Source organism: Drosophila pseudoobscura, chromosome X (genome assembly GCF_009870125.1).
Source record: "Drosophila pseudoobscura strain MV-25-SWS-2005 chromosome X, UCI_Dpse_MV25, whole genome shotgun sequence".
Classification (NCBI taxonomy): domain Eukaryota; kingdom Metazoa; phylum Arthropoda; class Insecta; order Diptera; family Drosophilidae; genus Drosophila; species Drosophila pseudoobscura.
In genome coordinates, this window is record NC_046683.1 from 16,987,808 (window position 1) to 17,012,221 (window position 24,414).

Consider the following 24,414-nt stretch of genomic DNA (forward strand, 5'->3'; position numbering starts at 1 on the left):
TTTTTTAGAAAATTTGCAGGTTTTATTTTTGTGGGATTTTTAAGGGTGTTTTTTTTTTAGTAGAGTTAAATTTTCTTCAGACCTGTTTTTTTTGTGTATGCCTAACATGAGCATATCCAAAGGGTCGGGGATGGGGGATCCTAGTTCTGGTAATGGTGGACACCGTGGTAGGAGGCCTGCTTTTGGGCTGGGGTGCGCTGGCCGAAGGGGCTCTTCTCGTTGACCTCAAGAATGTAGTCGCCTTGGAGATCAAAGTCGGTCTGGAGACCCATGTAGGCGCGCTTGCCGAAGCCGTCCTTCTCCTTGTACTGCTCCAGCGAGTTAGCCGGGACAGCTGGGAAGTTGCGCTCGTTGCCTGGACGCACAGACTCGGCAAAGTAGCGGGTGGCACGGGCCACGGCCTCGATCACGTTCTTGGCACCGGGAACACCAGCGGACGGTCCATTGGGATAGAAGTCAACATCGCCGCAACGGAAGAAGGTACCCATGCCATAGGCAGAGGTATGGATGGCATCAACAAAATCAGCATCGCCGCGGGACAGACCAACCAAGGCGTTGCGACGCTTGGACAGCAGCTTTGCGGGGTCCAGACCGGTGATGCGGCGGAGCTTGTGTCCGGTTTGGGCAGTGAATTCATTACCGGCAGCACCAGCCACATGGGCGGCAATACCCTGACCAATCAAATGGATAATCTCCTGGGGCACACCCTTGTTGGTCAGCTGAATCAGAGTCTGGCCGATCATGGCACCAGTTCCGGCCACATCGAGCATGGCATAGCGCTTGAAGTTGGTCAACGTGGAGCCGAGATCAATGATCTACAAAAGGGTGCAACATAATGGGGCATATAAGAATCATGTGTATCAAGGGATGGGGTGCTTCACTCACGATCAAGTCGCCGCTGGCTGTCTTGGCCGATTTCCATTGATCCGCCTGCTCCTCGCTGGATGTGGATGTGTAGTCGTAGTCCTTGTTCGTCTGCTGCTGATATCCCTGCTGCTGCTCCTGGGCGTTCTTCTGCTGCTGCTGGAGATTGTAGCGCTGAATGTAGGCCTGGACCAGCTTGCGCATGGCCTTCTTGGCGGTCTGGCTGGTCTGGGGCAGGCCAGTCAAAACGATGGTAACCTCATCCTCACCGAAACCGGTCTGAGCCTGGGCCTTCTCCACATAGTTGTTCAGCTTGGCCTCGACACGGTCGCCATTGGACTTGATAATCCAAACGGGCACATTGCTGGGGCTGGGCACAAAGCTGGGCGTCAGATCGTGCTTGATGTGGCTGACATGATCTAAGGAAGGTATGGTAGGTCTAGTTAGCTCTGAAAGTCCTTCAGCACCTCCTCAATTGACTCACAGATCTTCTCAATCAAGTTGGCTCCCTTGTGCAGTGGCTCGTTCTCCAGACGCTCCCAGGTAATGTCGTTCAGCGAGGGCACACTCTCCAGCTCGGAGGCACTCAGCCACTTGGTGGGCTTCAGCTCGTGCATGCCCGTGGAGGAGGAGGCATCCTTGTTGGCATAGGCCACTGCCGTTAGGCAGGCCAGCAGCAGGCACAGTCTCAGGCTCATGATTGGAATTTCGAATCGGTCTTGTCCAAACGTTGATCTACGTTTGATGGCTGTTTCAGCGGTGCTCAGGGTTTTTATAGAGGGCCGTGCCTCCTATACGTTCCGGATTTGTGCTGACCAGAGGAAGTCGACGTCTGGCTCTGGTTCTGTGCCCTTTCTGCTGATCTGGCTGTATGTGACTGTGGAAACTGCTACATTTGCTGAAAATACTATTCGATTTTGCATGGGTTTTGTCGTTGGGCAACCGGATCTGTTATCAGAGAGAGAGAGAGGGGTTCTTGAACCTCGTGTAACCTGAGCTGATTGGCATACACTTAGCTAGGCACATCTCGCTCGCAAGAACGCAACAAACTTGCAGCGATTGCGTCCCTCGTACAGAGGCAGGTGTTGAATGACATCCGATGGGGATTGTGCAATCATTAATATGCCTATAGATGCACAAAACAAATACATATAGAGATCTGCATCACAATTCACAGATCTGTACGTAGTGCTACTCCTCTCTGCCCAGCTTGGGCTCTTTCCTCTCCTAGTAGCTTCAGCTAGGCCCAACGCAGCCATTAACCTATGGTTCCCATATCCATACTGCAATATTTTTATGAAAGGACGATGGCATGCTGGATTGGTATGGCAATATGCAATCGAGTATAAAGTACTGTCGAATACACAACGACACAAAAATAAGAAAGATTTCATTTTTGGCTTTACAAAAAAAAGAAGGTAAAAAACCCGGGTTTATTCTAATAAATCGTTAGTCTGAATAATCCTTTAGTTAACACGTTTATTGATATTGGTATAGCCAATGCCCACACAGGCCATTAGGACCTTTTGGGCACCACGCACATCGTCGCCCTCATCCTCATCTTCGGCCTCCGGATTCTCCAGTTTGAAGGTAATCGAAAAGAAGTCGCGCAGATGTTGTAGGAAGTGAACCGTGTAGGTGGATAAAGCACCTGGAAAATGATTACCATAGAATTGGTATTTTAAGAGGACTCAGAGGACTCCTACCTGTAAGGAACTTGGAGACATGCTTTTGCCCCAGGGCCATGTAGAGAGCCGCCAGCCATTGGTAGGCGGAGTCACAGCAGCCGCCGCGATAGATTTCATCGAGCAGACGCATGGCCACCTCCTGGCCCAGATCCTCAGGCACTGCAGGGGTGTCCTAAAGTGGATACAGAGATATTTTAAGAGGAGATGGCTATTAGGGGGGCTGATTACTACTTACGGACTCTTCGCGGGTATTGGAACTACAATCGGCGGCAAAGCAAACCCCCTCGGTGGTCTCCGCTAGCAGACAAATGCCAAATCCTGGGGAATTGCCCGACATTTTGCCACGATTTTGATCGGTATAGATGTAGACATCGGGCAGGAATTTCAGCATACATCCCTTGGCCGCCTCCACAGTGCGATTGGCCATCGCGGGGGACACTTTGCACGCATATACCGTGCCGCGTATGCGCTTGATCATGCCCTGCGCCTGGCACTGGATGGCGCGCAGACTCTTGCGCACGGGGCAACGGAATTCAATCTCACCGCCACCCAATGGAGCCACACCGCGCTTCACCACACGCAGATCGAGCCCCTCATCCACCAGGAGGAAACGTTTCAGCAAGGACAGTGCGGCCCCCTTGATGTGATCCACCGAGGGTGAGTCCTTGCTGTTGGTCACACCGCGCAGGGTGGCGTTTAGTGGATTCTTGCAGAACGGTCCCAGGGCGATCAAGGCGTCCAAATAGTAGCCAATGCCACGCTGAACGCAGCAATCGTGATGGATTTGGCCGCCATGTAGGAGGCCGGGCGTGAACATGACACTGGTGCCGGCCGGATTCAGTTCGATTCGTGTGCCATTTGTAATTTTGTCCAGTAAACGGATCAGATTGATCTCGTATTCCCTTAGACCGGGGGCGGCTTCGTCTTCGGAACGGATTTGTGTGATCTTCAGTGGCTTGCCAGAGAGGCAAGCGAGGATGAGGCGCTGCTTAAGGAAGTTGCTGCCACGGTAAATGAGGCAATTGCCTTCCTGGGCAACTGGCGGCATGATTTTGCCTTCTATTTAACACAATTTATTTAAAAAGTTTCAGCACAGCCCTCTGCACGTGCGTCCAGAACAGGTAAACAACAATCGATATGGTAATCGATATAGTATCGATATTTTGCTGGCCATCTGGCAGCACTGTCTTAAAAATGTCATAGCGCATTTGTTTGAACTACGAGTATCTTCAAAGCTTAACAAGAATTTGCAAACAGTATTATTTTACGCGGTTTACCTCAAGTTGTTGTTCGTTCAATCATCACGAAACTTTTACGGTATTTTGTACACTTTTCGGTATATTTTGACGTCCAAATTTAGATGGTATATTTTTAAAATGAGACCGTATACTTTGGTCTATTCCTGAGGGTCGGACCGTGTTCATTGGCTCCAAAACTTCAATTTTTTTGGCTGAGCAAGCGTCCAACGGCCCGTCGTATCAACTTCTCTTGAAAATGTCGCAAAATTTGTCCCTGAAAGTGGCACCGTCCAACAAAGATGATTACCTAGAATGTCCGTTTGATGAACGGCATCTCATCATGCGCAGTCGGATGACCGTACACTTGGTCCGCTGCGCGCCTAATCATCACGGGTCCAGGAAGGTGCGTTGTCCGTTCAACAATACCCATATTGACACCATAAGCAAAATGAAGGTAGGTGTTTGGAATTTATCACTCCAGTAAACAATATATAATAAATCGGTTGTGTTTTTATTCATATTAGATTCACGTTGGCACTTGCCCAGAACGCGCTGGATTCGAGAAATTTGTGCATCAGAATGAAATAGAAGAACCTGACGAGCTGCCTTACGAAAAAAGGGAGGAAATCGAGTGCAGTGAGGACTGGGACAAAGAGCCGGATGTGGGCACGTACAATCCCAAGCTCTATTGCGACAAAAAATTTCTGATTCTCAATCCCCAGGGCAATCCGCCAGCAGTCAAACGTCAAATTCGTGAATCGGAACGTAAGCGTTTCCAGCAGCACCAAAAATTCTGAATGACTAAGCGGCGGCCATTTTATCCAATCTCAGGGAGAACAATTTTCTTCATAATACAAAAACCTTATAATAAGTATCAGCACAAGTTTTCAAATTTGTGGCCTGAACACTGTTCACTTTATTGTGTACCACTTAATCATTAATTTTCCATAATTAAATACATTATTATGTAGCTAAAATGTTAAAAAAGAAGAAATAGCATTATTGGATAATAAAATCACGGACATGCATACTAGTACACATGTTTGTATGTACGCATTTAAGTAACAGAAAACCCATTGCCTTGTCAGCTCATTTTCCTGTTTTCACGAAGACGCAGCTATTTGATCTCTTCCCTTTACATCATATTCGTTTCGTTTCCCCTTTTGAAAATTTACCGCAATATGGCGTGGCGAGGTTTTTTCAACTTAGTGGCAACGCTTGACTAAAATGTGGCGAGCATGAACGATCATGATTTATTTAAATCAATTTTAAATAGGTACAAATGTGAAATATGCTTTCATTTGTCAATTCACTTATTTATTTGGACAATACAATTTACAAAAGAGAAAAGAAACATTTTATTTAAATTTGTGCTCGCCTGCTCTGCGCAAACTCTAGCCCAAGTCGAAAAACATAGAGGATAGCAAAGGGTATACGTATTTTTTGAAACTTAGTCACCTTGTTTTTCTTTGTAACATTTCTACATTAGAGCATTGTTTCACATTCCTCAGTATCTAAAATATTCCATTCCTTACAATATATTTTTGCTGAAACAAACTAAATAAAATAAAAACTGAATACACCGAATAACAACAATATCGCTTCGCGGAATTAGCACGAGGTATCGCGAGAACCATCCCCAGTTTACCGTGTATCGCGGCTATATAAGCACCCGCTCTCTCGCTCAGTCACAGTTAATGTTCCACGTACGGTTCTCCTCTGCGTTTCTCTCCGACAGCTCCATCCGAAAAAAAGAAAAAAAACGGTTTTTCTGCCCAGCAAAAATCTTAAATCAAAGAAAATTACTAACAACAACAGCGAATTGCATTGGCTACTGGAAGAAAAGTGCAGCTAAAACTGCAACGACATCATAGGCTCCATCCCGCTGCTCCATACATACCAGTGTGTGTGTATGCAAGTGTGTGGGTGTGTGCAACTGCATCGTAGGTTCCAGTAAAAAGCAGGAGGAAACAAGACTGCAACGCTGAAAATCCAAATATTTTTTTTGTGCTGTGAGATGTGAAAAGGAGTTAAAGCGAAAATTTGAAAAGAGCATTTCTCCCACTGCATTTTAGTGCCCACGCAAAATTGCCGCAAAACCAAGAACGAGGAAGAGCAGTGGAAGTGGACAGCAGCAGCACACCAGCAAAGTATCAAACAGGCTCGGTTCGGCTCAGCACAGCGCGCTAACTTCAACTTTGTGAACGCAGTCAGTCGACGCAGACGTCGCCGTCAACGTCAACAGCACTGTTGTTGCATTTGCTGCAGTTGGCCCAATCGCTGCTGTTGCTCTTGCAGTTGCAGTTGCAGTCGCCTCGTTGTGGTCGCCGCGAGTGTAGGGCAGCATCGGAAGAGATAGTGAGACTCTGAGCAACGCGCAGCGAAGCAAGCAGCAGAAACAGCTAAACCACACAGAGGTAAGTGCTGGGAGAGGGGGGAAAATGAAGAAAGACAGACAGAAAAAAAAAACAATCAGCGAAGAGTGATCAAAAGTGAACGCAAAAAAGCTGGCAATTGCCGGCGAATGTGAAACTAAAAGCGAAAATACAAAACAAAAATTCATAAAACAGAGTGGGGGGAGGTTCACAGTGGCTTCCCAAAATAATGAATGGTTTAGTTGTTTGCTTTTTTCATACATATGTGTATCCCTTGCAAGGAAGATCTCTCTGATGATCATGTTCTTTTGACACTGGCTAGTATTTACTCAAAAAGAATCTAGAATCTGTTGAAAATATTTAGGGCCTGCTAGCTCCGCGCATCACTAAAGACTTCCAATTGGGTTTCGGAAATTTCGGGAATTTTCTTCATTCAAGTGGAGGAGATTGGCCTACGTGATAAATTGGACCGGCACGCACGCACAACCGAACAGTAGCGTAGCGTAGCGGCAAAACAGCTGCCTTTGCGAGCAAGGGAGAGGTTTTTCTTTTGAAGGGTGGGGGTATCAACTGTTGTTTTTGTTTGCTTGGCTTCATTTATAAAGTATTTATTTATGTACTATTTGTCTTGGCTACCTCAGGCATCATTACGTCTACATCTCTTCGTTCATCGGTTCATTCTTTTCGCTTATTTACTGTGATCGCGACTGCTCATAGACAGATGAAACAGAATGACAGTGATGGTAGACAAATAAGTATTGTACATAAACTATAGGTAACCCTGATATTTCGCCCTGACACTGTACCGTACACTCAGCATACAATGTTGCCGCTGCTGTAGTATTCATCTTCCTCTTCTGCTAGGCCTCTGAGCTTTGCAAAATTTTGCGACGCAATTTCGGCAGCGTCGGTTTTATGCTCCCTCTACACTCCCCCCTCTCTATCTACCAATTCCATGCTGAGAGAGTAAGAAAGAGGCGAGAGAGCAGGAACAGCCGAACATTGTTTTGTTTTTGCGCCCTATCACAAAAAGGGGGCACAACAAGTGCGAACATAGCTCCGGGGAGAGAGTGCGAAAGGGATGGGATGTCCATGCCGCGGCAATAACATAGAAATTTCGTAAAACGCACTAAAACTTTCAAGGTTAAACCGGGCAAAACAAACATAAAAACCGGTTACAGCATATAAACGAACGAGCGGGCACAGTACATAAGAACTAACTGAAAGAACGGGACGAGGGGAGTGTAGAAGGAGCAGAAGCAAGAGCAGCAGCAACACCAACACCAACAGCGACGCAATAATAAACCTCAGAGACAACGCTGCTGTTCAAAAATACAATACATATGGATGTATGTTTGTTTTTTTCCTTATGTACTGTATGTCTTACATGTTCGAAAAAATGCACCATTAGCATGGGGTGAAAACGAGGAGAAGAGTAGTAAAAGCTTTTTTGATCTGCTGCTCCTTTTCACACACGTCAGCAGCTGTCTGTCAAATACATATGTATGTACATATGTACATACATACATATAGCAACTCCATTTAGAAGTTATTGGTCAAAGAGGGATGGCGCTAATGTTGTGCCGGGGTCGGTCTGCTGGCTGGCAAAGCTTTAACGGTAACACAAATTATGTCGTTTGTATGCTTGTGTTTGTGACCTTGAATTTTGACAAGGGAGAGTTTGCCCACACATACACCCACACACCTTCAATTTTCCAAAGACGCAATACCGTTATTGTCTCTTGCTGTGGCAGTACAACTATTATTATATATTTCTAACTTAAAATGTTTCAAAATAACACCTCTAAATGTTTATCGTTTACATGATAAATATATACATACATACATATGTATGTATAGATATGTATATGGTTGCATGGAGGCGGGCGACGTGCCAGACAGCATGTGTTTTTGTTTTGTCAGAACAAGCTTTGGGTCCGAGACAGACCCAGCCAGACATTTGAAAAGCTTTCCAGGCGAGACAGTTATTGCGGACCGAAGCATTCAAATCAGCTTTGAGCCACATTTGAACAAGCTTTACCGTTTCCCGTATCGCATTACGTTTTTTGGTTCTATTGCAGAAAGGACCGGCACCTGGTGTTACAGTACAAAAACCAAAAAACCAAAACGGATCCCAAACACAGCGCCAATTTTGCAGTGCATTCCAAGCGGGGCAAGAGGAAAGGTAAAGACAAGAAACCAATCATGGACGTCGAATCATCATCCCATAACAAACAAGCCAACGGTGGCGGTCGTCGCCACAACTCTGGAGGCTCCGACTCCAAGGAGAGCTCCGTGGAGCGCGAACTGAATGGCGACATCCAGGCAGTGGTGCTCAATAGCGGCTCCAACGGTCATGGTCTCATCAAGAAGCCGCTACCCGTCGGCGACGACGGACGCATCAAACGCAAGGCCAAGAGGCTCATACAGAGACAACACAGTGGCAGCAATGGCTCTGCCGCCGTGCTAACCAATGGCAGTGGCTCGGGATCGGGTGGTTCCAGCGGTGGTGGTGCCGTTACTGCGATTGCCACCGGGATTTTACCCCAGCCAGGTGGATATGTGGTGCCGCATCGTCGCTGGAAGAACAGCCGTCGCTCACGGAATCTGACCCGTGGTCGTGGGCTGCCCAAGAAGGGCGGTGGTGGCGGCAAGGGTGTGTGGGGTCTGCCCGGCTCCGAGGCTCTGGCCGAGCTCTACGAGGACGAGAACGATCCCAACTATGACAGCGACTGCAATGATCGGAATGTGGAGCTCCGTGAGGTGATCACCGAGACGACACCGGATGAGTTTTTCAAGCTGGCCGAGCCGATTGTCTTGGAATACTACGAGCACGGTGACACACATGAGGTGGCCCTCAGTTTTGATGAGATATTGCAAGGTCCTTTGCGGGAACGGATTACCTCGATTCTCGTGGAGATTGCCATGGATCACAAGGACTCGCAGCGCGAGATGACCTCGGTGCTGATCTCGGATCTGTATGGTCGTGTCATTACTGGCAAGGACATCGAGAAGGGCTTCAACATTCTCCTGTCCAATTTGCCCGATCTCATACTCGACACCCCAGAGGCTCCCATCATGCTGGGCAATTTCATGGCCCGCGCCATCGCCGACGATTGCATCCCACCGAAGTTTGTGTCCAAGCCCGAGGAGCATCTTCAGTTGAGTGAGTATGCCGAGCAGGCTTTACGCCGTGCCGACTCGCTGCTCCATAAGCAGGTCTGGGCGCATCTCGACAATGTCTGGGGCATGGGTGGGCCCCTGCGTCCAGTGAAGACCATTACCAAGCAGATGACATTGCTGCTCAAGGAGTATATATCGTCGCGCGATGTCGCCGAGGCCCATCGCTGTCTACGAGCGCTCGAGGTGCCGCACTATCATCATGAGCTGATCTACGAGGCCATTGTCATGACACTGGAGTCGCTCAGCCAGACCACCGAGGAGGCAATGTGCGAGCTGCTTAAATCGCTTGATCTCACATGTCTGGTGCTGCCAGCGGGCATGGAGCAGGTACGCAGTCGCTCATTAATGTGAAACATGAATGAAACATTGCTCTATTCTATGGTATACATATATGTTTCTTGCCAAATTTTAGGGCTTCATTCGGGTATTTGATGACATGGCGGATATTGTGCTGGACGTGCCCTTGGCCTATATAATACTCGATCGTTTCGTCGAGCGCTGCAACCGGGCCGGTTTTCTCACCGACAAGATCATTAATAATGTGCCATCGCGGTAAGTCTCTCTCTTATTTCCCCCTTTTCTCTATTACCACATGTAAATGCAATGCCAGAGAAATGCCCAACATATGTCCGGCTTAAGGCGAGAATAAAGCTCAGTCCTCGTCCCGTTCTCGAACGAATCTCCCTCTTCCCCTTCTTAAGGGAAGATCGTCAGTGGGATCAACCGTTTTCGAGCCTATTTGATGTGTCTATTTGTAAACACAGAACAATATGCAATAAGATCTAGTAATTTTTTACGTAATCTTAGCGAGGCATACCAAACGATACACGCCCCCACCCCAAACCCACCCACCTTCTTATACCCAGCCATAAAACAAAGTTGTTTACAAGCAAATACCCTGCACTGTATGGCACCCAGCATATCGGATTAAATTCGAGTAAAATCCATAAATATTGGACGTTTGGTTAGGGTTTCATGAAATGAATTGGAGCCGAGCACTCGTTTTTATGATTATAAGATTTTGTTTTAAACACTCGTGGAGGATTTTATGGCCTGTTTCAGTAGGTGTTCATATCGGTATGTCGTCTATAATGCGCGGAATCACATATCTGTTTTCTTTTCAAAGAAATATACTCTAATAGGAATTTTCAATAAAATTCGTCTACTTTAACTATTTTTCCTTTTATTTATCTTTACGCTATCATAATTTTTCTTGGAATTTATGCATTTATTTATTACAATTAACAATATTACATTGTATATATTGGCGCATACAACAATAGTAATTGTGTTAAAGAGAGAGAGAGAGAGTTTTTTGTGCTCAAAGGCCTTTTCCATGGTAAAGAAGGGTGTACCCTGAAATTGGCATAGCCGAATGTGTTTGTTCTGCTTTGGTCTGCGCCGTGAAGTATGTATATGTATGTATGTATGTATGTTTGATGTGCTTTTATCTGTATGTGTTTATATTTTGTTTTTGCCGGCTTCGACTTGTTTATTATTCTTTTATTTTTTGTTTTGTTATTTTCTTTATACGCTTTGGCTCAATTTCTTATATACATACTCAGAGATATATATATATATATATATGTTTGTGTGTGTGCCTGTGTGCGTGTGTGTTTGTTTATGAAATTTCTATTGCGCAGTTTAGTTTTTTGCTTCGACACTGACGGGGCGCCGCGTCATCGTCGGTGTCTCCATTGGGGCAGTCCGGGCCAGTTGCCGGTTTATCAGGTGCCGGCTAGTTATATTTATACTTACATACATATGCACGTACATACATACATATATACTCCTAGAGTTGTTTTGATTTTTTTTTTCTACTTTCCGTTTCTTTTGTTTTTCTCTTTTGGTTTTTGTTATACATATTTAATTGTTGATTTATTCCTCTCGCCTTGGGGGCAAGGCAATATCGCTGTTTGATTGTACCCTTGCCGAGAGTGTGTGTGTGTGTGTGCCACAATGTTTGCTGTAAAGAGAAGGTATACATATGCCCCCCTCCGCCCCGACCCCATAATGTGAAGTCATGTTTCGTTTTGTAACTACAAATCTGCTATGTACAGTGGAGGCTCGAGAATGTTCGCTTGCCCGCCGCTGTTTCTTACCACTGATCGGTCCACGTCTAAACATAATTTATATATAAATGGGGGCCAAGGGTTACGATGTGTGTGAGATCAGCGAAAGGGTGTCCAAAGCTTCGGCTTTCCTTCTTGTTTTTATCTGTTCTAAAAAAAGACCCATATGCATGCATGTACATACATACATATACATATATGTTCAGTTATGTACTCGATATCGATAGGGAGAGGGCGGCTCTTATCGACGTTTGGTTGTGTTTTATTTTTTTTTATCGCATCAAACTTTTGGTGCAACAACCTGCATGTGGCTCAAGATCGTCTTGAGTGTTAGTGTGTGCGTGTGTGTGTGTGTGTTAGTGCTAGTGTTTGTGGCTGTGTGTGCGCGAAGGTAAACATGGCGGCCAAGTTGCTGTTATCGACCTGCTTGCCACTCCCACTTTAGTTGCTGTTGCTGACGCTGCTGTTGTTGTTGTAACTGCATTTGCATTCGCCTTGGCTGCGGCTATTGCTCTTTGCCACTTTAAGCGCAGCGACAACTAAATGCAACAACAACTAAAATCAGCAACAACAGCCATTCACTAATACAGAGGCCGAAACATGCATAAACTACATATATGTACCCCTGGATGTTGTGGCAGACGTCAACCCCGCCAACGAAACTGCTCAGATTTCTATAAAAAGACAAATTTATGATGCAAAAATAGCAACAGAAACAACAACAGCAACAAAACCGCTGAAAACTCAATGCCACATAACGGGGTATCAGGAGTATGCACGTGAGGGTGGCGGCGGCGTAGGTGGCGGTGCTGCCATATCAACGGTTATAGTGGAGCAAAAAGCCAAACTTTTATTGTAAGAAAAAGCCAAATCTATGATGTGGGGGTGAACAAATAAAACACCTGCAACTGTAGCAGATCAGAAATATATCGTAAACTTGTATTGTTCTTTGATTTGTGTGAACAGATCTGTGCTAGATCGACAGGGACGCGAGTGTATCGGCTGAAAAAGCCAAACGCGCATCACTGTCTGCTGCGCGAAGCAGCTGCTGCTTCTTGGGGGCCCCCTTGCTTTTGTTGCTATCCTATCGCTCTCCTCTCGCTCTTGCTCTCGCTCTCTTGTGCTTTGTTCTTGTTTGTGGCCGGCCGGTGGGGCGGTGGGTGTGTGTGTCGCGCGCAACTTATCTTTCCACATTTTTATTTTTTTTTACTTTACTCTTTTTTTCTATATTTAAATGCAGCAATTAAGGCTCTGCTTGGCTCCATTTTCTTGTTGTTTTTGCAGCTTAGAATTCTTCGATACTCAATAAAAATAAAAAAAAAACACAAAAGAAACTGCAACAGAAACAAAAACTAGTTTTAGTGCTTTGGCAACTGCTTGCGGAGACCAGTGCGGCGCAATGCAGCTTCTCCCGCGCTCTCACCCACTACTTGCACAGCTGTCTGAAGCAAAGAGAGCGACAGAGCGAAAAAAGGGTCAGCGGTTGAATGAACTTTTGTGCAAATTGTTTGCCGTTTTAGTTTTTGTTGTTGCCAAATTTGCGCAAAGCCTTTATGCAATATTATTTTTTTTTAACGTTTTGCTTAGTTTTTGTTGCCTCGTTCTTTGTTTTCTTGCATTGCATAATTGGGTAATTGCAAAGTGCGTGTGTGCGTGTGTGCGTGCAATTGCTCTTTTCTTTTTTCAAGCAAGATTTCCATACCAATCCCCGCATTTGGGGCAGCAGGGTATATTTAGATTTGTCTGCTGATGTCACATATCCATTTACCTTCTCGGGGGGCCAAATTTAAGTAAAACCAGATTTATTTTCCTTCTGCGAATCTCCAAGACTGCTAGTTCGAGCTAAAAAAGGTTTATATTTATTGCCCTCTCCCCATATATCTCCCTATTAACCTTACTATAATTTCCCTGAAACTATTATGGAATTATTGCTATAATGTATCTAATAATTTTTGTTTGCTTTCTACTATTTACAGCGGACGCAAGCGCTTTGTCTCTGAAGGCGATGGCGGGCATGTCAAGCCGGCTATTTTACCCATGCGCGACTAAATTGGGGGAAATTTTCCAAAAGCGGGGTCTTATGTAGTACACATACTTATATAAACAGCCCCCACCCCCCAACAAAAACCCAAAGTCAACCAAAACTATTAGCAGCAACAACAACACTGAAGGAATGTATCTGAGGAGTGGCAAAGAAAAACACAACTACAAAGGGACAAATATCAGGCTGAGGATTTTGAGGAGCAGCAGCAGCCAGACAGCAGCAGTATAGGAAAGAAATACATTTTTTGTCGCAAATTTTATTGATCAAGCGTCCACACGTGAAAGAAGTTATTGCTAAGCTATCGAGAAAACATACAACATACAACACACAACAAAAACAACAACAACAACAAAAACCGACAAAAAACAACATTTAACAATCAATCCGGAAGTTGATCTCCGCGTTTAAACTATAACCATACGATTTAACCTACACACATACATCAATACATGCATATATAATTAATCTAACGAGAAACAGCAAATCTAAAGCAAGAATTATATATTTTAAATATGTGTATAAACAAAAACAAAAGTAGAGATCCCAGTACTGCATAAAACAAACAAAAAACGAAAGCGAACCCTACAGGAACGGGGCGGGGCATTTGTCTTTCTTTTTTGTTTGTTTTAAGCAATGAAGAACGAACGAACGGACGGACTGACGGACGGACTGACGGACGGACAGACAGACGGATTGGTAGATCAGATCAGCGGCGTACTTATAGCACGGCTGCCATTAATAGTATGTCACTTGCTAGCGAAGCAAATTACTTATACGAACTGTTATACACAACAACAACAACAACCACACATACCACCCCGCACACACACAAACACACCCACACACACACATACAGGCAGGCAGGCAGGCAATCAGTCAGTTAGAACCTTTATGAAAGCAAAATTAAGGCTAAAGTAAATTAAATCAGAAGCAAAACTGTTGCCAAAAGCTGGCGCAGCATTGAATGTCCAAACATAAAAAAGAGTGTACTGTACCCGTGCAAAATGTTTTCAAACAGAGCTACAATCATTGCTTCCCATGTAAGCTTTGGATGGCCCTTGGAATGGGTGGCACATTAATTCCTTTTTCCCTGTTCTTTTGAGAGCTTGTGTGTGTAAAACCAAACACATTGTTATTCACTATAGTTAAGCACACGATGATTTAATTTACTTACTTCATGTACTTCCTTAAGAAAAAGAACATCTTGCATAGATACTACGTTTCTTTTCGTGTGTGTGTGTGAGAAGACTAGCGCCACGGCGTATACATAATTATGTTTAATGTATAACTATACATATATATATATATATATATATACTATACATATATACTACATTGAACCATAAACCCCAGGTAGAAAATCATTTTCGTTTTGCGGTGAACATTTTTTTTGGCTTTTTTTTTTTAACATCAAAAGAAGAACGATTGCATTTTATATTATAAGAAGCTTACACTTTTCCTCCGACCCCACATCCCCCTTTTAGTTTTCCGTTGTATAACAGTTGGATGCGAAATCAGGATAAAAATTTTTTGTTGTACAAAAAACGAGACTCATTGAAAAACCCCCATCCACAAAACAAAGAAACCAACACTGAAGAGAAAAAATTCAAAATTTTTGTACTCCAGCTATATATATTTTTTTAAGACGACTACACACAGACATGGAAAAAGGAGAAAACACACTCACCCTGCCCACACACATCTATATATAATATATATAACTATTGCGTTAAAAATATACATTAAAATAAAAAAAACAATTGAGTAGTTGCTTTCTTAATTCAATGAATATTCCGTCGTTCAGTCAGTCTCCATTGTCACTGCAGGAGCATCGGGCGGCTCCAGCTTGACCTCGCATCAGGATCGGATCAAGACTAGGCCTCCCGCGGCACCCATCACCGGGGAGGATGACATGTGGACGGGCTGTTGGATGCCGCTGGTGCCGCTGAGGGATCCATGCATGGACACATGCTTCCGATAGTTGGTGAACTGCTCCAGATATTGCTTGACCGTATCCGTGGGCTCGTACAAGTCGTTGTGCTTGGCGTGCAGCTGCTGCTGGCCCATGGCCGTCATGATGGTCTGCGTGGCAAAGTACGTGGGGAAATCCTTGCTCACATTGATGTTGAGGAAGCCCTGCAGCATCTCGCGTATCATCTCCCAGCAGTAGGCCAGTATCATGCACGACTTGTACTCGATCTCGATTAGGATACCCTTGAAATGCTCCATCATGGTGACGGATCCGAGCTTGATCACAAAGTCGCCGTACTCAAACCGGGCGCCACGGGATTCAATCTTTGTCTGCTTCTTCGAGGTGAATGTATTGGTCATTTTGAGCATCAGCAGATCAAATATGCTGTCGGCCACCAGGGAGACTTGCTTCCCAGTGCCACTGTCGATGATAGAAAATGTCGAAGCGGGATACTCCGAGTTGTGCAGCACATGCACCGCCCGTCCCGGTGTACCATTGTGCGGCTGCGGTGTCGAGATGAAGGTCTCGCAGTCGACCAGAAATTGACCAGCATGCGTAGCGCCAAGCGATAGCAGACGTTTACCCAGGTAATCGATGATATGGGCGCCAGATTTTCCCTCGGGCATAGGATACGGTTGTAGCACAGTCACACCCATACCAAGCTTTTCGTTTTTAGTTACGTTTTGTTTTTGTTTATTTGCGAAATTGTGGCCTACAAAAAATCTTCGGAGTGTCGATTACAGTGAACAGCAGTGTGACCGCGTTAAAATATACCGTCCGACTCTCAGAAATATACCAAAATATAACGTCTCATTTTAAAAATATACCGTAAATATTCTGAAGAATTCAAGTTCGATTTTACATTTTCTTAGTTTTTCAAATTCCGTGGAATATTACTAGCTATATAGAACATTAAACCATGCCCGAATAATTTAGTCCGATTAGTAAATCTATTTTCTAATTGACTGGTTTATTTTAAACACTTGCTCTTATTGCATTTTGCGTGAAAAGAGGTTTTAGCGAAAGTGGTCAAACAAAAAAAAATATTTTGATATTTCGTCGAATATTATTGGCTAGATAAGCCATTTTGCCATGCCAACATAATTTTATAAGGTTTATGAATCAATTTTTTACTTAACTGGCTTATTCTTAATACTTGCTTTTATTGAATCTTGTCTAAAAAATGCTTTTCGTGAAATACGTCAAACAAAAAACTGTTTTAGCGAAATACATACATACATAGCTAAAAGCAAAAAACCGAAAGAGAATAGTCGTTTATATTGCTCGATTTAGAGATTCCGTTCAATAATTCTGTCGAACTAAAACACTTAGTTTTTCCCACATAATTTTAGGCCATTGATGAATAAATTTTCTACAAGATTAACTACTTTTAGGTACTCCCCAATTATTTTTTGACTAAAACAAGGTTTGAAAAGAAAAGTTCAACAAAAAAACGGTCGCAATGTTGTCACTTTAATGTTTCTGTTAATTGAAGACTTGTTGCTTATCAACCGGAGTATGGGTATTTGTATACCCTATTTCAGTAATTTAATATTGAGATACTAATTCAATATTATTGAGATAGTAATATTCCCCGGAATATAAAAGTCGAAGAATATAGAACTTGAATTCGTCAGAATATTTACGGTATATTTTGCAATTTATGACGTAGTTTCGGTATATTTCTGAGGGTCAGACCGTATATCTTATCGATAGGCCTGCGATGAAGCTGACCACCAAATTTGTTGTTTATTAAATTGATTATTCATTACATACATATGGTTTCTGCGTTAAACTAATTTTTCACCAGTCGCCACCAGTCTCCACAGATCTCAATAGCGAAACAGTACGCCTAGGCAGTTTACCAAAGTATTTGTCAAACAGTTGTTTTCTTTTTGTTATCCCTTGTACGGCAAACGCCATCCATCGCTTTAGAATCGCTTCTGTGCTTGTGGTTTTGATTTGCGCGCGCGGCTAGATAAGTTTCTGGCTCGTCTGGCCTTCGGTTGCCAAACAACGAATATGTCCAACGAAAATGTCGGGAGTAAAGCACAGGGCCAGGATCCACCGACGCCAGTTCACTATATAACGAAGCTGCTGTCAAATATATGCCTATCCATAAACGGCCCCCAGCGAGCCGAGGATCATGGTAAGTGTAAATGGATTCTATCCCCTGCTAATGATTGCCCACTTTTTACGGCTCCATCTTACGTCCATCTCTGCCAGATCGTCTGGTTAACAATGCTTTGAAGAGCATAATGGAAAATCCCAACTCGTTGAACGAGGGAAGGCCGACCATGTGCGAGGATGATTGTGTGATCAAAATTCTGAATATCCTAAACGCAAAGGCAAATCCAAATGGCAAAAAAGAGCAGATGCCCGGAAATGTGTTCCTGAAAACGTACACCAAGTTGTTGAAGCTAGACACAGATGAAAAGCAACGCGAAGCCTTGATGAACTTTTTGCTGGATATTCTGGATAATGAACAGTCCACGTTCTTGCGTCCCACGACACTGATGGCGAACGGAAAGGATGGTGGTGGTGATGGTCACAAGGATATCCTAAAAGAGGTGCTGTCTGAGAGATTGAGTCCTAGTTATCCCTATCGCAAGCAGCAGAATGGTGGAAGTGAATCCAGTGAACGCGTCGCCTACAGCTATGATCCCGGCCAGTCAATTGCCGGTTTGGGCCAGGTGCAAATGCCTAACTACACAGATCAGCTGCTTAATCAACAGGATGTGGATGAAACCTTGGACATTGTCACGAATGTCCTGTTCTCGTTTACGGGCATTCAGGGCAAGTTTCTAAGAAAGGATGTCGTCACTGGCCGCTTCAAGCTGGACACGGCGAACACCAATTTGCTGACAACGGGCGATGCCGGCCTCATGCTGCGCCTCTCCGAACTGGGCTACTATCACGATCGTGTGGCCGAATTCGCGGATCCCTCGAAGGGTTACAGCGCCCTGGGCTGCATGGGTCAGGCCCTCACATGCTTTCTGCGCAAGGAGCTTGGGGCCTACCATGGCGAAGTGGCTTTGCTGCACGATCAGGTAAATGACTTCAAGAAGGCCCAACTGAAGCGGGGCTTTGCCGATCGCGAGCAGGAGTGGCTCGATAGCCAGCGGGAGCAGGTGACGCTATTCAAGCTGCTCGTGTGGTACACAAAGCCCCTACATCGTATGCAATGGCTGACCAAAATTGCCCATTCCTGCATGATGAAAAAGGGGGGAGAGCTCACGTCCGTGGTGTGGGACTTCCTCGATAATGGCCATCCTGCGGTGGATAAATTGGTGATTGATCTGCTCACGGCCATGTGCCGCCCGCTGACGCGCATGATCTCGCAATGGATGCTCGATGGCGACATAACGGATTTACACAACGAGTTCTTTGTGGAGTCCCTGACCGATATCGGGCCCGATCGACTGTGGCACGATAAGTTTCGTGTGCGCACCGCCATGCAGCCGAAATTTATTGGCCAAGAGCTGGCTGATAAAATCCTAAGGACCGGGAAGAGCATAAATTTTCTGCGCGAAGTGTGCGAAATGAATGAATTGGTCAAGGGTCAGGGGGAGCTCAAGAATATCATGGAATCGAATGGTAGGAATAAACTGGGTCCCATCTAATGGCATATTCATTAAATGGGCTTTCCTTTCAGCTGGCGACATTTTCTCCTACACACAGGACACAAAGTGGCATGCGGCTATAGAGATCTGCTACCAGAACACCGCCAAGCATGTCCTCGACTACATGGTGGGTCCCCACAAGCTCTTGGAGCATTTGCAATGCATGCGACGCTACCTGCTGCTCGGCCAAGGGGATTTTGTCAGCATCTTTATCGAGCATATGAAGTAAGTCTTTGGCTGGAGGCACTTTAAATCGAATAATCAATAAATAATCGCCCTCCTTAGAGACGAACTGGAGAAGCCAGGCACTGAAATCTTTGCCCACGATCTGTCGGCCATGCTGGACACTGCCCTGCGCTGCACCAATGCCCAGTACGATGATCCAGAGATCCTAAACCATTTGGATGTGGTGGCACAGCCACCCTTTTTGGGCGACACGGGCTGGGACATTGTGTCGCTGCAATATGTCGTCCAAGGGCCGCTGGCCACCATGCTGGAGCCGACCATGTCCACGTACAAGGCGCTGTTTAAGCCACTGTGGCGCATGAAGCACATGGAGTTTGTGCTTTCGACAAAGATCTGGAAAGAGCAGATGACCAATGGAAAGGTGAGTGTCGTATCTCAGTCCTACTTTAGATTGTCACGCTCTTTCGCTTGCGATCTCTCTCTCCCTCTCTCTCTGATCGATAATGCAATTTGGGAGGGACTTCGGAGCACTCTTGTGGGCAACGAATTAAGGTGTGGAGCGGTCCGAGATTAGATTAGTAGCCGAGGGCACCTGTAATCTAATCCATGGATGATTACCCATTTTCCGGTGCACACGCAAGTCTCAAGGGGCATACAAAAATTCCTTAATTTTCTTATGTATCATTTTCTATATTTTGATAGAAAAAAACACACAACTTCCCGTACAAAAATAACATTAATTAGAGGGTGAAACAAAAACATATGAATACGAAATACGCCAAAAAAATATAGATATACAGAAATGTGACTGCTTGGAATGCGGCTGCTCCTTGGTGCTCCTTCTTTGCCTGCAACTGCCTCTTACAACTTGGCATCGGTCTTGAGCAGAGGCGCCAGCTTCTGTGTGAGCATGATGTTGCCGGAAATCTTCAATTTTCCCTTCATGAATGCTGCCTGGGGATTGAGCTTGCCGAGGGCAATATCAACCATGTCCTCATCAGCCACCGTCAGGGTGGTGTCCACTTTGACGCCCTGTGCGGGTCCCTCATAGGCCTTGGCGCTCTTGCAGTCCAGAGCTAGAAAAAAAAACACACAGAAAATAAGCGAAAAGGTAATGTAATTTACATTTGTTGGCCACATAGAAAACCAACAAACAGCTGGTGCCGAAGTGCAAAGCATTTCGCACTTTGAACTTCCCACAAAACACACACACACACGCAAAAAAGACCACGTAAACCCACAGAAAATGGGTGTGCGTGTGTGTTGGAGTATCAGGCAGCGTGCGTAATATTATTACTTACTCCATTCCTTGGCCACCTTGCCATCCTTGGTGATTTTATAGACAAACACACCATTCACAGCCTTGGCCTTAGCCTCGTTCTCCTTCAGGCCATCGATGATTTTCTGGAAAACGGCATCCGACTGTAGACTCATGTTTGGTTGGAGTATTTTTTGCTAGTTTCTCGGGGACGGTGCTGTTGTTTTACAAAAGAAAATGTTAATTTATTTTTCCCAAATTGGAAGAGGGCCCCAAACACGAACGGGGGACAAATGCTTACGCCGTGAATAGAAGAATGAGCCAGACGCGTGCAGAGTCGTTGGTTTTATTGTCTCTCTTGTTCCTCCGCATTCGCCTGTGCCTTGAGGCGAGATAGCGATAGTGCGGGCAGCAGTGCATCTATTTTTTTAAATGAAAAAGTAGCGTTTTTTTGTGGAGAAAAATAGCCATTTTTTTGTCACAACAAATTTATTTTATTTATTCATAAAATGTGCATTGTTTTATTTATTTCGACCAATTCGTCCAGTCCATTGTACCAATGCGTACTTGTACTTTTATATATGTATCTATTTTAAATAGCTACATTTGAGGCTTAACAATTTCGAAAGTTTTACAGCAATCAAACTTTAAAAATAGCCAGAGCTAGCTAAAAAAAAGCTGAATGGGCAACACTGGTGCGGCGAGAGCCGGTATACACACGGGTGGTTCTCTCACTCCCGTTGGTTTTGTGATGTTGTGCTCTCTCGCTCACCGCCGGCCAGCTGATGGAACAGTAACACCAAGAGGTGCGAAAATGGAATCAAATCAAAAGTTTGTAGCTAATTTATGCCAACAGGTTGTTTTCGGTGGCAAAAAACTAGTGCAAGTCGTTAATTAGTTTAAGTATGTTCTTCTGACAATTAATTAATTCATGGCTATTTCACAAACTAAATTAATTCCAAAGTGGAATTCGTTTTTCGCTCTTTCTCCACTGTGCAGTTGTGTGGAGTTTAGACTTTAACATTTACCTATCGCACTTAACAGCGAATGTTAAGAGAAACTGTTATCGACTGTTGCTGTTACCAGGCTGTGGACCTCCGGAACAAAGTGCGCAACGAATTTGAAATGCCCATAAAACAGCAAGATAAGAAGGCTTGAAGTGGCCAGATAGTGCCCGCGCCCGCTGCACGAAAGGAATTATTTTTAACAAAAAATTGCGTGTATTTTATCAATTGCTAAATGCCACCCTTCTCTATGCCTTGGAGGCGTCCTCAAACGTCTCTGGGTCGAGGCCAGCCTTCTTCATTTCAACGGCAATGGAGAACAAGTAATCGTAGCACTCAGATCTGTTTGAGGAAGCAAAGTTAGCAAGCCTTTCGGCAGTTTAATCCATTTGTAACTCACATGGCTTTGGCCTTCTCCCAGGTCTGGCCCCATACATAGACACCGTGGCGTCTGACCAGAACGGCACTGCAGCCGGGATGCTCCATCATGGCCGCGTACATGCTATCGGCCAGGTCACGTTCGTGGGGCGTGTTCTCGATGATGGGCACCACCAATTGCTCGTCATATTGCAGATAACGCTTGTCCGCATCATCGTATACGCCCTTGATCATCTCCAGGTGCGTGCAGCGGAAGGTTTTCCCCGGCCACAGGAGCGTGGCCATCACTGCATGCTGGGAGTGGGTGTGTATGACGGCACCGGCATTGCGGTGTCGATAGGCCAGCATAAAGAGTGGTGTGCACTGGCTCTTTTTCAATTCCCGGATCTCGGGCGGCATTTGCAGGTCCTTGCCATCGATATCCTGAACAAACAGATCCTCCGGTTGCATGCGCTCCTTCTGCACCCCCGACGGGGCAATGTAGATCTCATCGCTATGGTTGGTAATCGTTAGATCTGTCCACCGTTGCAGTGTCAGGTGGTTTTGTACTCACTTCAATTTAATGCTCATGCCGCCGCCGGTGCCGGTCACCCAGCCCAGGTGATAGAATTGCCTGCATAGCGCCGGAATCAGGCGCCTCGGATGATCTTCTGGCAAATCCTTAAAGATTGAACAAGACATTGTAATCTACAGCGCGATGAGACTACCAGATAAGGCAAGATTAAGTTTCCAAAAGACAAATCTCAAATGTAAACAAAATGTTAGTGTCGACAAACGCTGCTATCGATTATGCAGCTACATCCCTGATGAAATAGTGTTGACACCTCTCTTTTAGTCCCCTCATTTGCCGCGCGTTTTGCTAATTTGATTTTCAATTTCACTATTTTCAGAAATTACGTAAGATGAATGCTGAAATTGGCAAGGCTTCGTACAAGCTTCACCTCTTCACGTCCGAGATTATGCACTTCATCCATCAAATGCAATATTACGTACTGTTCGAGGTCATCGAATGCAATTGGGTGGAGTTGCAGAAGCAAATGCAGCAGGCGACCGGACTAGATGAGATTCTCGATGCCCATGAGAAGTTCCTTGAGACCATTACCGTGGGATGTTTTATCAATTCGGTGACCGACAAGGAACGGCACCTGGAAACCGTCTTCGAGAACATTATAGCCCTGGAAATCTGGCAGGCCAGCTTCTACAAAGATTGCTTCAAGGAACAAAATGCCCGCGATGACTTAGAAAAGAAAATTGCCGCCTCCGAGGAGGAGGGTCGCTTTGGCGTGACCACAGAAGAGAAAATGGAACGGGACCAGGAGCGGAAGATGTTTGAGCAGAAGCTGATTATCGCCTGTCGCGGACTCAGTGACATTTCCTGTGCCTATGAGAAGGCAGTGAGTGGCTTTATGATGTGCCTCAATTCCAGCGAAGATCCACAACTGCAGCTCTTCGGCACAAGGCTCGATTTCAATGAATTCTACAAGAAGCGTGACACCAATCTCAGCAAGCCCCTTACCTTCGAGCATATGCGCATGAGCAATGTGTACAATAGCAATAAGAATAATTCAACAGGTAGTCGTTTCGTGATCAATTCCCAGGCATCATCATCGCCGGCAATGTAACGGTTGGTATTGGATCGCTTGTCGCGTTCAATCATAGTCAACCCACCATATTCACGTGTCAATAAGAAAATCAACCACAACGGCGGCGACAACGATGTGGACATTTTCCATATAAACTATGATATTAGACCGGGGGGCTCCTGTAGTTGCGGAATATTATAGATATTAGAAACAGGCTAGGTCTCACAATTCTGCTAAGTGTGATCTGTACGAACAGCACGACAGAATCTCATTTACTCATCATGATATAATGATGATGATCGAAACAAACGCTTCGAAGAATCTGGCACAATCTATCCAGCATTTTAGTCTAATTTGGTTGCTATAAGCGATCCGATAGAGAATCGAGAATAAGTATTGAAATTAATTATTAAAATGAAGTATTGAAATTAATGATAATTATTAGTATTACGAATGATAATACTAAAAAAAATGCTTTGGAATGTTGAGTATTGTGAATTGAAATATGAGTACAGGAACGTTTTTAAATGGAAATTTTTTAAACAGCGCACATTTTTTCGGACTGAAGAAATTTTTGAGCTTACTTTGACTATTTTTTTTTTTCAGATTATACGGTGTAAATAGGAAGAATTAGTTTAAAAAAACTTGGAAGAATGTTTTCATTTTTCCACAAATGTTTTGGTTAGTTGTTGAAAAGAATCAGAGTATTTAAAGTTTTAAAGGAGTCCGAACGTTTTAAAATATACATGTTTTAAATTGTTGTTGGCCAGCGGTAATTAAAATAAATGTTAAGTTGCAAAAAAAAAATATTTTATTTTGATTTTTTTGAACACTTGGTATATTTTAATCTTAAACCGTCGATATATCGACCTTTTCATCGAAATTTTTGTTAAATAAATTCTCGTTATAAAGGGTTCGTTTTTTAAATTTTTGTTTAAAGTGGACT

The 24,414-nt window shown here is 44.5% G+C and overlaps 8 protein-coding genes across 11 annotated transcripts; 3 read left to right on the forward strand and 5 right to left on the reverse strand.

The window, feature by feature from the left end:
• Positions 1-58: 58 nt before the first annotated feature.
• Positions 59-1,615, reverse strand: Yp3 (Yolk protein 3). The gene is made up of 3 exons (XM_001354567.3): positions 1,349-1,615; positions 886-1,283; positions 59-815 (listed from the first exon to the last, which is right to left on the reverse strand). Exons 1-3 carry the CDS (start codon positions 1,560-1,562, stop codon positions 141-143), a joined length of 1,287 nt encoding a protein of 428 aa, XP_001354603.1. The 5' UTR covers positions 1,563-1,615; the 3' UTR covers positions 59-140.
• A 642-nt stretch (positions 1,616-2,257) lies between these two features.
• Rtc1 (RNA terminal phosphate cyclase 1) lies at positions 2,258-3,721 on the reverse strand. Its single transcript, XM_001354566.3, has 3 exons — positions 2,788-3,721; positions 2,571-2,724; positions 2,258-2,515 (listed from the first exon to the last, which is right to left on the reverse strand). The coding sequence occupies exons 1-3, from the start codon at positions 3,598-3,600 to the stop codon at positions 2,331-2,333; spliced, it is 1,152 nt and encodes a 383-aa protein (XP_001354602.1). The 5' UTR covers positions 3,601-3,721; the 3' UTR covers positions 2,258-2,330.
• Positions 3,722-3,941: 220 nt separating this feature from the next.
• LOC6901217 (gametocyte-specific factor 1 homolog) lies at positions 3,942-4,828 on the forward strand. Its single transcript, XM_002133882.3, has 2 exons — positions 3,942-4,244; positions 4,315-4,828. The coding sequence occupies exons 1-2, from the start codon at positions 4,047-4,049 to the stop codon at positions 4,585-4,587; spliced, it is 471 nt and encodes a 156-aa protein (XP_002133918.2). The 5' UTR covers positions 3,942-4,046; the 3' UTR covers positions 4,588-4,828.
• Positions 4,829-5,279: 451 nt separating this feature from the next.
• On the forward strand, positions 5,280-13,993 carry Pdcd4 (Programmed cell death 4). Of its 4 annotated transcripts, none has more exons than XM_033383978.1 (5): positions 5,280-5,411; positions 5,529-6,207; positions 8,247-9,675; positions 9,761-9,900; positions 13,397-13,993. In XM_033383978.1, exons 3-5 carry the CDS (start codon positions 8,371-8,373, stop codon positions 13,467-13,469), a joined length of 1,518 nt encoding a protein of 505 aa, XP_033239869.1. In that variant the 5' UTR covers positions 5,280-5,411; positions 5,529-6,207; positions 8,247-8,370; the 3' UTR covers positions 13,470-13,993. The 4 variants fall into 4 exon arrangements, with proteins under 4 accessions (XP_033239869.1, XP_002133917.1, XP_015041495.1 ...); XM_002133881.3 differs by lacking the exon at positions 5,280-5,411 and having other exon boundaries at positions 5,448-5,802; positions 5,866-6,207; XM_015186009.2 differs by lacking the exon at positions 5,280-5,411 and having other exon boundaries at positions 5,448-5,733; positions 5,866-6,207.
• An 866-nt stretch (positions 13,994-14,859) lies between these two features.
• On the reverse strand, positions 14,860-16,209 carry MED20 (Mediator complex subunit 20). Its single transcript, XM_002133880.3, has one exon. It carries the CDS (start codon positions 16,090-16,092, stop codon positions 15,322-15,324), a length of 771 nt encoding a protein of 256 aa, XP_002133916.1. The 5' UTR covers positions 16,093-16,209; the 3' UTR covers positions 14,860-15,321.
• Positions 16,210-17,128: 919 nt separating this feature from the next.
• On the forward strand, positions 17,129-23,906 carry Grip91 (gamma-tubulin complex component 3). Its single transcript, XM_001354562.4, has 5 exons — positions 17,129-17,585; positions 17,663-19,033; positions 19,092-19,284; positions 19,345-19,666; positions 22,776-23,906. Exons 1-5 carry the CDS (start codon positions 17,459-17,461, stop codon positions 23,505-23,507), a joined length of 2,745 nt encoding a protein of 914 aa, XP_001354598.4. The 5' UTR covers positions 17,129-17,458; the 3' UTR covers positions 23,508-23,906.
• LOC4814740 (peroxisomal multifunctional enzyme type 2) lies at positions 19,963-20,943 on the reverse strand. Its single transcript, XM_001354564.4, has 3 exons — positions 20,805-20,943; positions 20,547-20,720; positions 19,963-20,321 (listed from the first exon to the last, which is right to left on the reverse strand). Exons 2-3 carry the CDS (start codon positions 20,677-20,679, stop codon positions 20,107-20,109), a joined length of 348 nt encoding a protein of 115 aa, XP_001354600.1. The 5' UTR covers positions 20,680-20,720; positions 20,805-20,943; the 3' UTR covers positions 19,963-20,106.
• LOC4815319 (probable methylthioribulose-1-phosphate dehydratase) lies at positions 21,701-22,660 on the reverse strand. The gene is made up of 3 exons (XM_001354563.4): positions 22,439-22,660; positions 21,908-22,378; positions 21,701-21,849 (listed from the first exon to the last, which is right to left on the reverse strand). Exons 1-3 carry the CDS (start codon positions 22,564-22,566, stop codon positions 21,756-21,758), a joined length of 693 nt encoding a protein of 230 aa, XP_001354599.3. The 5' UTR covers positions 22,567-22,660; the 3' UTR covers positions 21,701-21,755.
• Positions 23,907-24,414: the final 508 nt, after the last annotated feature.

Bases quoted from the DNA above. Each gene is read 5' to 3' on its own strand.
- Pdcd4 (XM_033383978.1), top strand. From the start codon at position 8,371: ATGGACGTCGAATCATCATCCCATAACAAACAAGCCAACGGTGGCGGT. The intron at 9,676-9,760 runs GTACGCAGTCGC...GCCAAATTTTAG, and splicing joins TGCCAGCGGGCATGGAGCAG to GGCTTCATTCGGGTATTTGA. The intron at 9,901-13,396 runs GTAAGTCTCTCT...TACTATTTACAG, and splicing joins ATTAATAATGTGCCATCGCG to CGGACGCAAGCGCTTTGTCT.
- MED20 (XM_002133880.3), bottom strand. From the start codon at position 16,092: ATGGGTGTGACTGTGCTACAACCGTATCCTATGCCCGAGGGAAAATCT.
- Grip91 (XM_001354562.4), top strand. From the start codon at position 17,459: ATGTCCAACGAAAATGTCGGGAGTAAAGCACAGGGCCAGGATCCACCG. The intron at 17,586-17,662 runs GTAAGTGTAAAT...CATCTCTGCCAG, and splicing joins CCAGCGAGCCGAGGATCATG to ATCGTCTGGTTAACAATGCT. The intron at 19,285-19,344 runs GTAAGTCTTTGG...CGCCCTCCTTAG, and splicing joins ATCTTTATCGAGCATATGAA to AGACGAACTGGAGAAGCCAG.
- LOC4814740 (XM_001354564.4), bottom strand. From the start codon at position 20,679: ATGAGTCTACAGTCGGATGCCGTTTTCCAGAAAATCATCGATGGCCTG. The intron at 20,322-20,546 runs GTAAGTAATAAT...TTTTTTTTCTAG, and splicing joins CAAGGTGGCCAAGGAATGGA to CTCTGGACTGCAAGAGCGCC.
- Yp3 (XM_001354567.3), bottom strand. From the start codon at position 1,562: ATGAGCCTGAGACTGTGCCTGCTGCTGGCCTGCCTAACGGCAGTGGCC. The intron at 1,284-1,348 runs GTGAGTCAATTG...TACCTTCCTTAG, and splicing joins CAACTTGATTGAGAAGATCT to ATCATGTCAGCCACATCAAG. The intron at 816-885 runs GTGAGTGAAGCA...ACCCTTTTGTAG, and splicing joins CAGCCAGCGGCGACTTGATC to ATCATTGATCTCGGCTCCAC.
- LOC6901217 (XM_002133882.3), top strand. From the start codon at position 4,047: ATGTCGCAAAATTTGTCCCTGAAAGTGGCACCGTCCAACAAAGATGAT. The intron at 4,245-4,314 runs GTAGGTGTTTGG...TATTCATATTAG, and splicing joins ACACCATAAGCAAAATGAAG to ATTCACGTTGGCACTTGCCC.
- Rtc1 (XM_001354566.3), bottom strand. From the start codon at position 3,600: ATGCCGCCAGTTGCCCAGGAAGGCAATTGCCTCATTTACCGTGGCAGC. The intron at 2,725-2,787 runs GTAAGTAGTAAT...TATCCACTTTAG, and splicing joins CCAATACCCGCGAAGAGTCC to GACACCCCTGCAGTGCCTGA. The intron at 2,516-2,570 runs GTAGGAGTCCTC...ATCATTTTCCAG, and splicing joins TGTCTCCAAGTTCCTTACAG to GTGCTTTATCCACCTACACG.
- LOC4815319 (XM_001354563.4), bottom strand. From the start codon at position 22,566: ATGTCTTGTTCAATCTTTAAGGATTTGCCAGAAGATCATCCGAGGCGC. The intron at 22,379-22,438 runs GTGAGTACAAAA...TACCAACCATAG, and splicing joins GGCATGAGCATTAAATTGAA to CGATGAGATCTACATTGCCC. The intron at 21,850-21,907 runs GTGAGTTACAAA...TTCCTCAAACAG, and splicing joins TGGGAGAAGGCCAAAGCCAT to ATCTGAGTGCTACGATTACT.